The sequence below is a fragment of the Anas acuta genome, chromosome 2 (assembly GCF_963932015.1).
Source record: "Anas acuta chromosome 2, bAnaAcu1.1, whole genome shotgun sequence".
Lineage (NCBI taxonomy): Eukaryota > Metazoa > Chordata > Aves > Anseriformes > Anatidae > Anas > Anas acuta.
In genome coordinates this window covers 153062160-153076686 of record NC_088980.1, presented here as the reverse complement: position 1 = coordinate 153076686, position 14527 = coordinate 153062160, and the positions used below count along the sequence as shown (strand labels likewise).

At 41.7% G+C, this 14527-nt stretch overlaps 1 protein-coding gene across 3 annotated transcripts in view; it reads left to right on the top strand.

The window, feature by feature from the left end:
- COL22A1 (collagen type XXII alpha 1 chain) overlaps positions 1–14527 on the top strand; it is a 222545-nt gene that overhangs the window by 90465 nt on the left and 117553 nt on the right. For all 3 annotated transcript variants that reach the window (XM_068672709.1, XM_068672708.1, XM_068672711.1), the window contains 7 exons: positions 2039–2162; positions 3830–4105; positions 5158–5238; positions 5831–5944; positions 6503–6547; positions 12304–12357; positions 13120–13155. In XM_068672709.1, the coding sequence (XP_068528810.1) occupies positions 2039–2162; positions 3830–4105; positions 5158–5238; positions 5831–5944; positions 6503–6547; positions 12304–12357; positions 13120–13155 (730 nt within the window). The remainder of the gene's footprint in view (positions 1–2038; positions 2163–3829; positions 4106–5157; positions 5239–5830; positions 5945–6502; positions 6548–12303; positions 12358–13119; positions 13156–14527) is intronic.

The window sequence follows — 14527 nt, the reverse complement described above, 5'->3', positions numbered from 1 at the left end:
AGCAGAGGTTTAGGAGCTGAGCCACAGGGAGATTTCCATACAAACTGCACTCTCATGTGGAAATGTTCAAGAGGATGCAGTGATAAGAAAAGCATTTTTAGCTGTCAATCTTCCACCTTGCTGAAGTTTCTTGATCTGTCAATGATGTTAAAAGCCAAGCAAAGCTTCTTCTATGACAAACACGGAGACAATGAGTGTCCAAAGCCATTTGACAGGAAATTTGCATGAGGGCATGTCAACAGTTCAAGAGACCTGGCTGGGTGCCCTCTCGGGAGGGCTGATGTGACCAACTTGGCTCCCTCTTGCCAAATATCCCCTAGTTTTTCTTGGTGGTTTTCAGTGCCCAGTCATGCCAGTTTTATTCTCCATGGCAGCTCTGCCATGTGACAACTGACAGGCTTCTTGTTTCATCATGAAGGCAGGGGAATGTCTGGTTATTTTGTGCACCACAGGGGAGATCGATGCTGGCATGAGGTGGATCTGTGACCAGGGAAGGATGGTTCATGAATGCCTATTACTGAGAAATAAGACAGCCTTGTCTGCTCTCCAAAGGGAAGGAGCTGGTTTAGTTTTCTCTTGTGCTGGAAGACTCCAGAAGGTGCCTTTGCCCCCAGTGGGAAGACCAGCTTATAATGATGCATAGTCTCCATGGGCTTTTTATATAGCAAAAACTACAGCAGTGGAAAAAAAATCACAGTAATACTTATTCTGAAATTTAAACTTGGCTAAAAATACAGGAAATTCAAAGCACTGACTAAAAGATGATTGAATATTTTGGCCTTCGACTTTTGCTGTAAATGTAAACCATAGCATTCTGGAAATGCTGAAGATGAGACTTTTGCCTTAAACTCCAGTAACAACTTCTAGCTTTGCATGCCGTTGGGTTAACCGTGCCAGTTTCTGCATAGCAATGGACTGTGTTGAGTATTCAGTATTCCTTAAGAGTACTCTCTTCACTGTTTTGCTCTTTTGCTCTTTATTAACTGCTGCTGTTGTCTTTTTTTTTTTTTTTTTTTTTTTTTAATGGGTGCTTATGCCTGACTGCTCAGATGTCCAGAAGCAAAGACATGATATTTAGGAAGGGCCTATTTAGGAGTAATCAGAGGAGCAGGCTGTCCTGGGCATTAGGAACAATGAAGTTAGCTGGGACTATTCAACTGGGAAAAGAGATAGCTTAGAGGCAATATAAGTAAAGTTTGCAAAATCATGAATGCAATAAAAAAAATAGAAAAATAATTGGTTCATTGTATTGCACCGTTATAAAGAGAGCATAAAGAGAAATCATAAAGAGTTGGAGGGAGGGAGAACATGTTTGTTCCATTCATCCTCATTCCTAGATGTCCATTTATGCCTAGTGACAAAAAATTGTGATTTTGGGTTAATTATCCCTTCTGTCCAGCTCATTTCTGGTATGTTCTTATGTTGGGGTTGAGTCAAACAGTGCTGGTTTTGGTTAATTCAGACTTATGCATGGACCATGGTGTCACAATGAACAAATTTCTGCCTAAGGTACTTGTAAAGTGTGATTTGAGAAGGTTCTGTTCTCCCAGGCCGCCAGCCAAGGAAAATATCCTTGGGCAGGAATGAGGTGTAGTGCCTATTTTGGGGGAAGTATCACAATATTTGTTACTATAATTTGGTACATTTATAGAGGATTTCAAGCATGCCTGCCCACTGTCAGATTTCAAAGGTCTCCAGTGCATCTAGAGAAGAACAGGACGATTTGCTGCATGCATGAACTGAATCATCAGGTGAAAATCAATTGCTTTGACATGATGAATCTGAGACTGAAGATTTTCGCTGTTCCTTATTTAACCTGAGAGCTTCATTGTTGGAATGGAGAAGGGCTCCTCAAGGACAGAACCACCTGGAGGGCACAAACTCATGTTCATCTTTTTTAAGCTGCCAAATACAGCAGATTTTGTGGGAACAACATGATACTTTTGGGAAGCATTGTTGGGACATGCAGAGTTTTTAGAAATTCTGCTCTACACTGCTAAGCCTGATACATTGCTCTCTTTTTCCCTCCCCATGCCAGGGATGTATTCCCACAAGGTCTGCCTGATGAATATGCCTTTGTAACTACCTTCAAATTCCGAAAGGCTTCCAGAAAAGAAGACTGGTATATTTGGCAGATTATTGACAAGTACGGCATACCACAGGTATGAGACCCTAAGGTTGGAGTAAAGGGCTGTCTTTTCCAATCTAGCATTCTTAGTATTATACTAAGCTTAGAGATTTGAGTGTGCTTCAGCAGGAGATGGTTTGGTTGGGCTGTATGTTTTTCAGGGTTGTACGTTTTGTTGGAGACAGCTGAAAACCTGAACTGTGTAGATGGGGAGAGAAAAAAGAACTCAAGATTCTCAGTAATATTTTCAAAACCGCCTTCAATTGTGGTGCCAAAAGTGTTCTTAGAGCCTCATGAGCCTTGTTTCATGCACAGTCTCTTGAACTTTGGCCACTAAGAGTTTGTGTACCTGCTTAGTTTACAGACAGCTGACACTTCTAAGCCAGCACTGACCTGAGATGGCATTTCTAGCCAGCATGGTGCCCAGCTGCATGGAGATGTTGTGTCATGTTTGGAGGCAGCCTACCCCGTGTTGCTTCCATCAGGCACAGTTTGGTGCCAATGTGGCCAAACTCCTTTCAGCTTTGCAGCTCATGGATGCTCCACTGCTTCCCCAGGCTCTGAGCTCTGCTCCATTCCCTGCTGCTTGCCAGTAACTGTCTGTCTTTGATAAAAGAGAAAATCAATTTTTAAATGAGCTAAGAGTATAATGTCTTCAAAAGCCTATGTTTACCTACTCCGTAGCTTGCAACATGGGGTATATGTAGCACAATGTTGCTAGGAATGGCTTGTGGAGAGAAAGGCAGAGACATGTAAAGGAAGAAAGATGGAGGGAATCAATGGTGAGGTATTGATTCTGCAGTGATCAAGTGGAGTGGTGTGATTTAATACAAGATTAAAATGGAATTTTGTTTTCACTCATTTGAAAATGCTTTGCCCAAGAGTGGTCACCTGGGACTTCATTTTTTATGTGTTACACTTGATAATTTTACTCTGAAAGGAAGACATTTGAGGCCATCTATCCTTAAACTTCTAGCTTTCCTCCATCACTAAGCATTGTCTCTTTTATTTCTAATTAAATGATTTAGGCCAGGAACCAGTCTTCAGCACTGACTTCAAGTTGCACAGCTTGTCTGTGTCCACACTGTGTAATAACATGGTCCTAGGTCTCCTCAGAGCCCGAGGCATAATCATTATTGTGTGTTTTCGTCTTCAGTTCAAAGTGTCTTGAATAATCTGTAATGCTACAGCGGAGCAGACTGTTTGCATATCAGGAAATGAGGGATTTGTCCATGCCCTGTGGGATGGTTGAGGACATGTGAGGGAGACTAAAGAGCACAGAGCCTGCTGGGAAGTAGTGGAGGATTGCACAGGGTAAAGAGATCCAAAACAGGCTCAGCTTTGTCTGTATACTTTTGGGGAGATGTCTCTGACATGTGCTAGCACCCAACCATGCCCAAGAATTGCCTGGGAGGCATTATGGTGGCATGGGATGAAACCATACCAGGGAGCGTGCTCATGAGGAGAGGCTTTGGATGGTCAAGGGTTTGTGCTCAAGCCTGTGCCCTGCCCTGTCTGTTCACTAGAACAGGTATAGGCTCCCTATCCAACTTCATATCTCATCCAAAAGAACATCCTCTGCTCTTTGCATCAGCTTCTAACCAAATGCCTGTCTTTGGGGTGTTAGTTGCAATGGAAAGCAGGCAGGAGGAAGGAGGAGGCTGTACACCTAATGGCAAAATCACCTCTGTCTGTTTTCAGGTCTCAATCCGTCTGGACGGAGAGAACAAAGCCGTGGAGTACAATGCCGTTGGGCTCACCAAAGATGCCGTGAGAGTGGTTTTCCGCAGCGCACGAGTCAGTGATCTCTTTGACCGCAGCTGGCACAAGATTGCCCTCAGCATTCAGTCAACAGCTGTCTCGCTGTACATAGACTGCAAGCTGGTGCAGATGCTGCCTATTGAAGACAGGGAAAATATTGACATTCAGGGAAAGACTGTGATTGGCAAACGTTTGTACGATAGTGTCCCCATTGATGTAAGTACTGCGTGTATCGAGTAGAACTGGTGTGACTTTCAGTGCTGGGCTTGCAGCATGTGATTGTATTTTGGGGCATTTTTGTTGTAAATGACCCTTATCCTAAAGCAGCATAACTGAAATATTACCTGTGTTGCACAGCTAAAACAGACTGGTATTTCATCGCGTGTAAGACTTGTGGCCTTTTTATGCGAGATTGTCAATATCTATGTAAAAGGGATTAAAAATGAGAAATGTATTTCATCTTTCTGTCTAGTCCCAGGATACACAAGAGTTAAGATCAGAGACAAAATCATCCATAAATATGATCGAAATAAGTACTGAGCTACACACATAAAGATGTTTTTCTGTCCAGTCTGGCCTTAAGAAGGTTTCCACCTGTGACAGCAAGGGATGGGGAAAAAAAAGAAATCCTATTGACTAAGTAGAGTCACGACATAGTCTCTATTCCTTGGAAAATAAAGCTGATATTAAATGGCTCTTGCTCTAATTGAACTTAAGGTTAGACCTGCACATTGGTCTGGTTGCTGCATTAACCTGGTATAACTTAAGCATGATGGGTGGTTTGAGGCTTAGGTAATCTTTCTTAGCTGCACAACAAGGATGGGATGTGCATATTAAGTGTGCTAATAGCATTTCTCACACAGGGGTAAATGGTCAGAAGATGCAAGGCGCTACAGGAGAAAAACAAACCTTATGTCTAGATGAAATTCTAGGAAGGATATAGGTGGGCAAAATATGTCTTCCCAGACAGGAATTTGGCCAGGACACAGCGATTAGCAGAGCTCCTTATTGTATTAAAACCTGCATCACAGAGTTAATAGGCGTATTCAGGGGCTCATTAACACAGCACTCTTGAAGAATGCTGAGATATTGGTCTGTTATTGAGAGAGAAAGAGAGAGATTGACTACGGGAGTCACAGAATCGCCATGAATTTAGCCCCATCTGGTTTTTATTTGCATTCATCTGCACTGTGTGTATCCAAACAAAAGGACATGTGGTCTTTAATAATTCACTGTCTCTGAGACTATTGCCTCACTTTGTCTTCCAGTTTGATCTTCAGCGGATGGTTATTTACTGTGATTCTCGGCATGCTGAGCTGGAGACCTGCTGTGACATTCCCTCTGGACCAGTAAGCTTCTTTTTGTCATTAATTCATTTTCACATGAACACTCTTCATTGAAATCTATTACACAAACCAGGAAATATATGACAGTGTGGGTTTATCATTTTTATAATGATGGTGAATCAAACCTAGCTATATAATTGGTAAAGCAGCAGTGCCAGAAGAGAACTGTAAAGGGATGAGTATGAGGAATTTGAAGTTTCCAAGTCACTTTTTCCCTGTCAAACTGTCATGGGAAACAAAACCCTGAAGTGATGATGGAACAACAGAAATTCAGCATGAAATATTCAGCACGAATCCCACTGGTTTTATATGGGGAGAGCTAACACAGTGCCAATTGCTGCTTAGTTTCCTGTCCCCAGCTCTCAGTAGTCACTTCCACTCCCCTTTCACTCTTCTCCTCTCGATCCTGGTTAAAGAGATTCATTGTTCATTTTGCCACTTTTTCTCCCATTGCTCGAATGAATGGCTTTTGTGGGATTTCATTCCTAACATATTTAGCTGTGCAGTAATGCCTATATGGTTTCTCTAAAGTGGGTGGAAGAGAAAGTTTTCTAGCATCAAAGTCTTCATCATGACCTTGAGTGTTTGGGTGCAGTGCCAGGTCACGGTCCTGACAGAAGCACCTCCCGTGGAAGTGAAGCCCACTGTTGGCAGCGAGCAAGTTGCCCACCTCAAGACTGTCAATTGCTCCTGTTCTGCTGGAGAAAAGGTGAGTGTAGAGTGCGTTTTTTTTCCTGGTGTGTTGGATGGGTTTGGAAATAATGATACCATGCAAGTGAGTTATAAGAAAAAACATGTTTGTGAAGTGCTTGGAGACCTAGTGGTGGTAAGCACTTCACAGAAAGAACCAGATGGTGGGATGTCTATAGAGGTAATGGCAATCTTCCCAGGTGTTTTATCTTTATTTAATTCAGTTTTGATCATGCTGATAGTCTTGAAAGCAACCTTGGAAAACAAAGTAGTTATTTTTATCCACCCCAATCTTGTGTATCGTTCTTCAGTTGAGCAGCAAGAAATTCTGGAAATAAAGATAGCCACCCTGAGAAAGATCTCATACCTTTTAAAAATCATATAATGCTTGTATTGGCTGTGACTGGGACCTCTGAGCAGCCAACTTCACTGTCACTGCTTGTGAAGACCTGTCACTTTTAGCCTGCTGCCCACTAAAACCAGAAAACCTTTCTGTTGTTCTCAGTGACTGTGGGATTGGGTCCCTTTGTTATATAATGGCAAGATCCATCTGACTAATCATGTTTTTTTTCTTTAGGGTGAGAGAGGCCCAATCGGCCCTGAAGGTCCTAAAGGCCAAAAGGTCAGTAAGATGTGCTGGTTCATCTGTCTGATAAAGCCAACAACAAAAAAAGGCAGTTTCAGAGTAAATAGAGGAGTTGAAGATTTTGAGAAATAAGGATCAATTTGACATATCACTTAGTTCAGATACTTTTCAATGACCTTGGAGTGCTGGGGACTCTGCCTGACTCGTAGCTTTGCTCTAGGCTTGCATTTGAGCCTCTGTTGCCACTTGAGAATAAATGTGTTCCAAAATCTTTTCACATAGGTTCTAAACTGGTGTTTTTTGCAAACTCCTATTTTTCACTGGGTCATGCACAGCTTTCATGATGAGTCACCTGGAAACCCTTCTGTGCTGAGCCTTGCTCAGCAGCACTAGATAGCTGTAGGTTAGGTAGCAGCCTCCCAGTCACTCTCTACAATATCTCCTGAGAATGGGGCAAGGGATTAGCCACAATCTGTTATTAACGAGCGTGTTTTAGTCATGAGCTGATGTTAAATACAGGCCACTTTCCTTAGTACTCTTCTTCCTAGATAACAGGGTAGGAGAATGGTTGTGATGGCTGCTTCAAGTTTCACAGTGCAACCTCTATATTATCCTGCATGTTCTGCAAGCTTCTTTGATGTGTGTGTGTTGTGCACATTCAACACGCAGGCATTCTCCTTCTTGCATGGCTCTAGTTCGAGCTGTGAAACAGACTTAGAGGAGAGCACTTGTACTGGAAGAAAACAAGGGTTCATGTTGCTTTAGAGGTGAAAGTTGGTGGTGTTGGTGGTTCCCAGTTTCACCATCTGTGTGATTAAAAAGCCTTTGGGGAAGAATATGTATTCAAAAATGTTTCCATATGAATCACTTTTGCAAATTCAGTGACTGAATTTAAAACTGGTGAATAAACTCACTGCAGCCCAGCAAAAGGTATTCGGTTGTCCTGAAACACTGTGAGAGGGGAGAGGAGAGGAAAAATCTCAGGGTTTTGGAAGGTCAGATATCCTCAGCACTGATTTTGTTGTGGTGGTGTTGGTGTTTTTTGTTGTTTTGTTTTGGTTTTTGTTAGTTTGTTTTTTTGGGGGGGCAGACTTTGCTCTTCTGCCTGCAGAGAGAAATCTTGAGTGATGAGGATCTGGGTTTGGGGGTATGTTTTCTGCTGGCAATAAAGAGCACGAGTGCATTAGTGTTCGAATGTGCCTGACTGAAACTGCAGAAAATATTTCCTTATGGGAATATAAATAGCAACTTTCTATTTTAATCTGTGACAGCCTAAATAATAAGGGGCTGTTTTGAAGAATGGCAGAGCCATGACTCCTGTGAGGAGGCTGCAGAAGGGCGACGAGGGTTATAATAAAAGTGCCCTGCAGCAGCATCCCGTTGTCTTTCAGTGCTTTGACAAGGTCTGCACACTGGCGAGGATGTCTGTAGTGTGCAGCACGGCACAGCGTAGGAGGTATTAGTTGTTTACATAACAGGCTATGTCCAAGCACCACAGCAGGAGGCTTTTTTTAACAGATCCCCAAATGGCTGTCCCACCCCTGCAGGTGGGTGACTCGATGGCTCTGGAGATGTGTATGGCTTTTTGTTGGATGTAGTGTTCCATGACTTGCATGCTACTAAAGGTAGGGCCATGTCACAGGCACTGAGAGTCGGGGATGATGCCACTTAGATGGCTCTGACAGCAGTCTGGTACAAACAACTGATGATTTGAGGCAGACAGCTTAGCTTCTTTATCTGCTAAAGAAGGCAAGCCATAGATTTGATTCCTGACCAGCAAAGATTAAATAATAAATAAAGCCCTTGACAACAGTCCTTGCACAGGCCAGCCAAAGACCAGCTTGCTGGAGATCAGCTTTGTCCCAGTCCCTGCTCTCTGTGCAGAGACAAATTTCTCTCCCCTCCTTTCTATTTGTATATTACTGAGCCACCCAAACTGAAATGCTGGCAATAGGAAAGAAAGGAGGTGCTATTTGCAGCTCCCCAGTATTACCATGAGGTGGGCTGAGGCCCCACAGAAATGACTGGCTTCTGCATTATGGGGTAGAGGTGTCCAAAATACGGTCTAGGGTCATTCGACTCGTCTCCTTGTTTCTAAGGGGCAAGGTTTTAAAGTTGTGTTGTTGTGTAATGAGGATGGCTCTAAAGCTTTTTTAAGGGAATGAATATTGAATATTTCTATTATTTGTTACATAAATCCTAGAGCTGTGGCTTCAAGAAATGCTACAAAAAAAAATAAATAAATCCATATCCACCATACTCTTAGGTTTGATTAAAACACATTAGCAAGCAAGTACAGCCTAAGAAAAGACTAAGCATTAATTGACTAAATGGAGAGGTGGGAGTAAACTAATTAAGAAGGAAAGGAATTATCAGAAAAAGGTAGAAACAGTGATGTCAGGACTCTGAGTCAGAAGTCATGATTTTCTCTATAGACATCAACATAATTGAACATCTCTTTATTGGGGGTGAGTTACAAGGCTGAAAACTAATCCTAAATAACCAGAGCCCTAGGGATACTTAAGTGGACTGTAGGCACTTGGGCATTATCCAGAAGTATTTTACAGGCTGGTACTGAGAACTACCCCACAAGGGACCTTATGGCTATATAAGTACCCAGGAAAGCAGCTGATGTAGCTGCTTCAAAAAAAACTATGTGCAGCTGGTGTGAGTCACCTGAGAAATGAGTCCCACTAGGGGGTACTAATAGCAGTGGAGATCAATGGCAGAAACCAAAATAAACCCCTTGCCCCCAAAAGGGGGATCTTTGGAGAGGCTGATAAAAGGAAGAAGACTGTAACACTACTTCTCTAGAGTAAGATAGTTGTTATTGTTGTTTTGTCTTGGATTTCTTTGTTTGTTTTTTCCCTGGATTAGAGCAGTAGCTGGTGGCTTATTCACTCCTTGTCCAAAGTAGAAATAATGGCTACTTTTTTTTTTCTTTCCCTTTTTTTTTTTTTTCTTTTTCTTTTCAGTCAGTTTGAGGGTCTGTTTAGCAAAGTGATTGTGACAGTCATCTATCGGGGTTGAAGGCAAAGAGATTAGTGTTCAGGCTCCATTATCCTGAGGTCCCAAAGTATATTTCTTCTTTTGGTAAGGGTTGTTTAGACAAGCTTTTCCTATGGTGCTATCAGACTAGGGTAATACTCCAAGCATATACCCTGCATGGGAAGATAATAAGTTTCTGTCCTTCTTTAATTTGACTTTCAAAACCCATGGCAAAACAGGAGCTTGCAGTTACTAGAAAAAGTAGAAAAAAAATATCTTAGAGATGAACATTTTTGCTTCAGTCATCTATGCTGCCAAACTTGGGTTTCTGTATGGAGACACACTGTACATGTTTTGGAAGGAGATACAGTAAAGGATGGTGTTGGGGAAGAGCAAGATAGGAAATAGCCTTGGAAGAATTGGCTTGAACTTGGGTCTTATTGACAAGTTTCAGATTCTAACAGCCCAATGGAATTTATTTTCCTTTTGTACTTGCCATCCATGCTGTGTTTTTTGGAGGCAGCCAGGCTGGCTGGGGTACTGGGCTGATGGTCAGTGGGCTTCTGCTCTCTTCTAGGACTGCTATCAATCTGTGCTCCAAGTTTAAGGAAAATCTTTTATCTGTGGGATCTGTTTCCATCCACTTCGCAGAAATGGTGTTGCTTACCTGCCTTTGACTACAATGTTGGTTTTTTTTTGCATGTGTGCTACTTGCTCTGTGAAGTTTTTTCCTTTTGGCAAAATTGATATGGATGTTTTCAAAAGTCTATCTGCATCAGGGGAAAAGAAAGCATGATTTTGACAAATATTTCAGTGTCTGGTGCAGCTAAACACACTTTTTGGACAGAGATCAGGACAAAATGAATTGAGATAAAAAAATAAATCCTATGCAGTTCACATGGAAGGACTGGGGAGTCACTGGATTTACTGCCATTGTGGCAGTTGAAAATTCCCATTCCAGGTCTGAGATATTTTCAGCCTGATACCGTGTCTACACCAGACTACCTAAACTGCCTACAATCAAAAGTCAATCACAGGTACAAACAGCGGAGGCATGTGCAAGGAACAGTGTCACTGTGTTTCAACATGATGGATGGAAGGCTCAGCAGTGTTGCTGGTGTTATGTGCTCTGGGTGAGAACCAGGCAGGAGGTAACTAGAAGTGCATAGGCAGAGCCTTCTGCTCTCCATCAGCTCCACCTGGTGCAGGAGGACTCAAAGGAGTGACTGGCAACACTAAAAATAGCTTTAAACAGGTCTAAGTAATGTACGTATGCTCAGCTGGTCCCTCTTCCAGTCTTAAGACACTGGACTACATGACTATGATTTTCAGGTATTTTCTTCTGCACTTGCAGGTTTTATCACCTTTAGATATATATTTGATAGATGTTTATCAAATGGTACATCTTCCTTGGCTCTCTGTTTATTTCCCTCCTTAACCTGGAAAATATTTTCTCTTTTCTGGGTGAAAACTATCCTTTTTCTCTGGGGCCCCCAGCACAAGAAGGACATGGAAGTACTAGAACAAGCCCAGAGGAGGGCCACAAAGATGATCAAGGGGTTGGAGCACCTCTTCAATGAAGACAGGCTAAGGAAGTTGTAGATGTTCAGCCTGGAGAAGAGAAGGCTCCAGAGACACCTTACAGCAGCCTGCAAGTGCCTAAAGGGGGCTACAGAAGAGCTGTGGAGGGACTCTTTGTCAGGGGGTGCAGTGATAGGACAAGGGGGAGTGTATTTATACTAAGAAATAGAAGATTATGATTAGATATAAGGAATAAATTCTTTCCTCAGAGGGTGCTGAGGCACTGGCCCAGAGAAGCTGTGGATGCCCCATCCCTGGAGGCATTCAAGGCCAGGCTGGATGGGGCTTTGGGCAACCTGGTCTGGTGGGAGGTGTACCTGCCCATGGCAGAGGGGTTATAAACTTCAAGGTCCCTTCCAACCCAAACTATTCTATGATTCCTAGAAAACAAGTGAAGAGAAAGTTTTGTCTGGGTTTTATTTGATCAGTGTTTCTCCCTATATACTTGTTTTTCCAGTTTTTGTTTCCCTACCAATCATAATTTGTATTTTTTTAATGTTTTCAACTATCTTTTTTGCATCTTACCATTCTTTCACTTCCATTTGTGGAAGCAGTAAGAGTGACTGTGTGTTGTACCTTTCTGCTAGGGAATGGAGGAGTTGACTGATCATGAAAACCTGATGTGAATGAAAACAATGTTTTTTTTCAAAATTGGAAATATAAATATAACTCTAAAGTCCTGACAATATTTACAGGTTTATTTTTCCACATCTTAGGTGTGCACCCTCTAGGTGTTAAGCAAACCAACTTTCTAAGTTCTTCCTGGTTTAAGAGAAAATAATGACTTTTGAAGTACTTCACAATAGAGAGCTCTATGCCTAGCCAGTGCACCCTGAAGGGTTCCAGCAGGATTTTCCATATGAAAAATAGAGTGCAAAATCAATCTGAGAGCTTGGGCATTCAAGTCTGTATAAATGTAATGAAGTCCACCCCGTCCTTCTGGACTTTCAGCAGGAGCTGAAATCTCAGTAGAGACTAGTGGGAACAGAAGTATCCACAATCTCAGCCAAGCCCTCATTGCACTGCTCTCCAAAAAGCAAGTAAAAAATAATGAACAACCAAATAAAACCACAAGGCAGCCAAAACCTAACTGTGAAATGCAAACACCAACATCATGCTGCTCACAAGTGAGGACAATGGGGAGGATAAGTGGAAATTTTTGTCCATTATTTCTGGGCTTGTGGTTATCTCTGTGGTATCAACAACCTTTCTTCTTTTTGAAGGGAGAAAGCGGCAGTCAAGGGCTTCCTGGACTCAGAGGAGAAAAAGGAGAGTCAGTAAGTAAGAAACAGAACGATTTTTAGATAACGAGGTGGAAATACAAGTAGTTTTTCTCTCCTCTACATGGAACATTTGCTCACAGTGTCAGTGTACTCTGTTTAATATTTCTCTTGCTGGGCCTTTATACCAGGGAGAAACTGGTCTTTCTAGCATCCATTGGCCTTTCAGGGGGGAATGGATGGGTTCATCCCTGAGTTTAGTTGATAATTAACTTAGTATTGGCATTTTAGTTAAAATATGTGTCTTGGATGTACTTGGTTTTAGCACAGCTGCACGTCCAGCAGAGGACAGTAAGTGGCAACTACACACAAAGAAGATGCAAATCTCTCCCAACTTCTTTACATTCAGATAACCAAGATCCTGCTTTCCCCAGCTGCAATTAATGCAAATGCCAGACTGAGTTTTTAAGCAAGGAAGTCTTTAACCCTCAGTCTAATTAGAGTTGCTGGCATCTTTGATTTTGAAAATGTAATATCAGACTCTGGTATCAGTGAAAAACAAGATGTGTTTTCTGGTGCTAGAGGAGCAGAATTGGGGATGGGCTATCTATTTTAATTTGTAACTGAAGTATTATTAAGGAATTTTGCCCCGAAAAGTAACTTTACATACATTAACCATCCTGTGATTGTGTGTATATATGTATTAGTGATATTTATGCACACACGCACATAGATATCAAGGAAAAGATGAAATATGTAATTACAGTATAGTTTGACACCCTTGCTATTAAATGTACCTTCTTCTTTTTGCATTTCTAGGGCAGAGTCTATGGCAGAGGAGAAAAAGGAGAAAAGGTAAGATCTAATTCTTTCTTGAACTAATTAAATGAGAGACGCTTGCTTAGCTTGGAGGTAACTTTTGGAGGGCACAGAATGCAATAGATGTGATACAATTGGATCTTTGTGGGGAAGTTTTATATTGAGTTAAGCTTCCTTCTATAGAAAAGCTTTCAAGTGTTCATTGCTTTTCCCCTTCATATTCTTTGAGTTTCCTTTGTGCACTGGACATGTAAAATGCTATTAAATTGAAATCATAATCTTTGTTTTATGTAAGCAGCAGTGAGTTCATGGAGGATAATGCAGTAAAGTAACTGGCTGGAAGGATGAAAAACAAACGGAATGTATAAGTTCAAGTTTATTGAATTTTCAACAGGATTAAATTTGGGTCATGAGGAGACTACTATAATTCTTTTTTTCCATTGGATATTTTCATTAATAACCTGAGGGACAAAAGCCAGAGTATTTTCATATTGCAAATATCAGTTAAGATAGAGAAATAAGACTTAGAGTTTTAAAATTAAAGATAGAAAGTAACACCACTGAAAATTGCTGGATCAGCTGTCTTGAAAAATATGTTCAACTGTGATCAACAGTGAGAAATAAAGCATAATTGGATTAATGTGCATCAAAAGAGACATGGATTTCCAGACAATTCTGGTTGGGAACTTCCCACTCCCCCCAAAAATGAGGCTACACACCTAGAATGAAAAGGGCAAGTAGCTGTTTCCCCCCACAACTCCATATTGCACCTGGCTGTGTGTGTTTTCCTTTTTTCCAAAATGAAATTTCATGGTGTGGGGTACAATGAGAAAAGATCAACAGGAGGGTCTAAGAGATGAATGGGATGAAATAAGGAAACTGTCATGCTTCATACTGCAAATGGGTTTAAGAGTCTGTGGACCTGTTTTCCAGGGATTCTGTGGCTACCCGATTGCTCAGGGAATTTAAAATAATATTGGATTGTGATCTGAAAGGAAGATTGCTGCAGTGGCAAGAACATGGCATTTATGGCCATTCCATCTCCTCATTTGTTCTTTCTGTGATTATGATATATTGATTGTATATGGTGGTAATGTGTCATGTGAAATTACAATCTAAATGAGGGTTGCTCATGGCAGGAAATATTATTGAGCTGGGCTAGAGACATGGGGGCTGTAAAGCGCACATTTCTGCATCCATCTTCCTGCAGTCCTCCCACTGACAGCCACTATTTAGCCTCTGAGACTCAGAATTCAGCCTTTGGAAACCAGCTCGTGCTTGGCAGGTGGTGAGAGTCAGCAGTCTGATGGGAAACATGATGTTTACGATATAAGTTGTGCTGCAGTTGAAGCAAGTTCTTGTTTTCTTATGTTCTGATCTCTGCAAAAAGTGGTGGAAAACATCACTC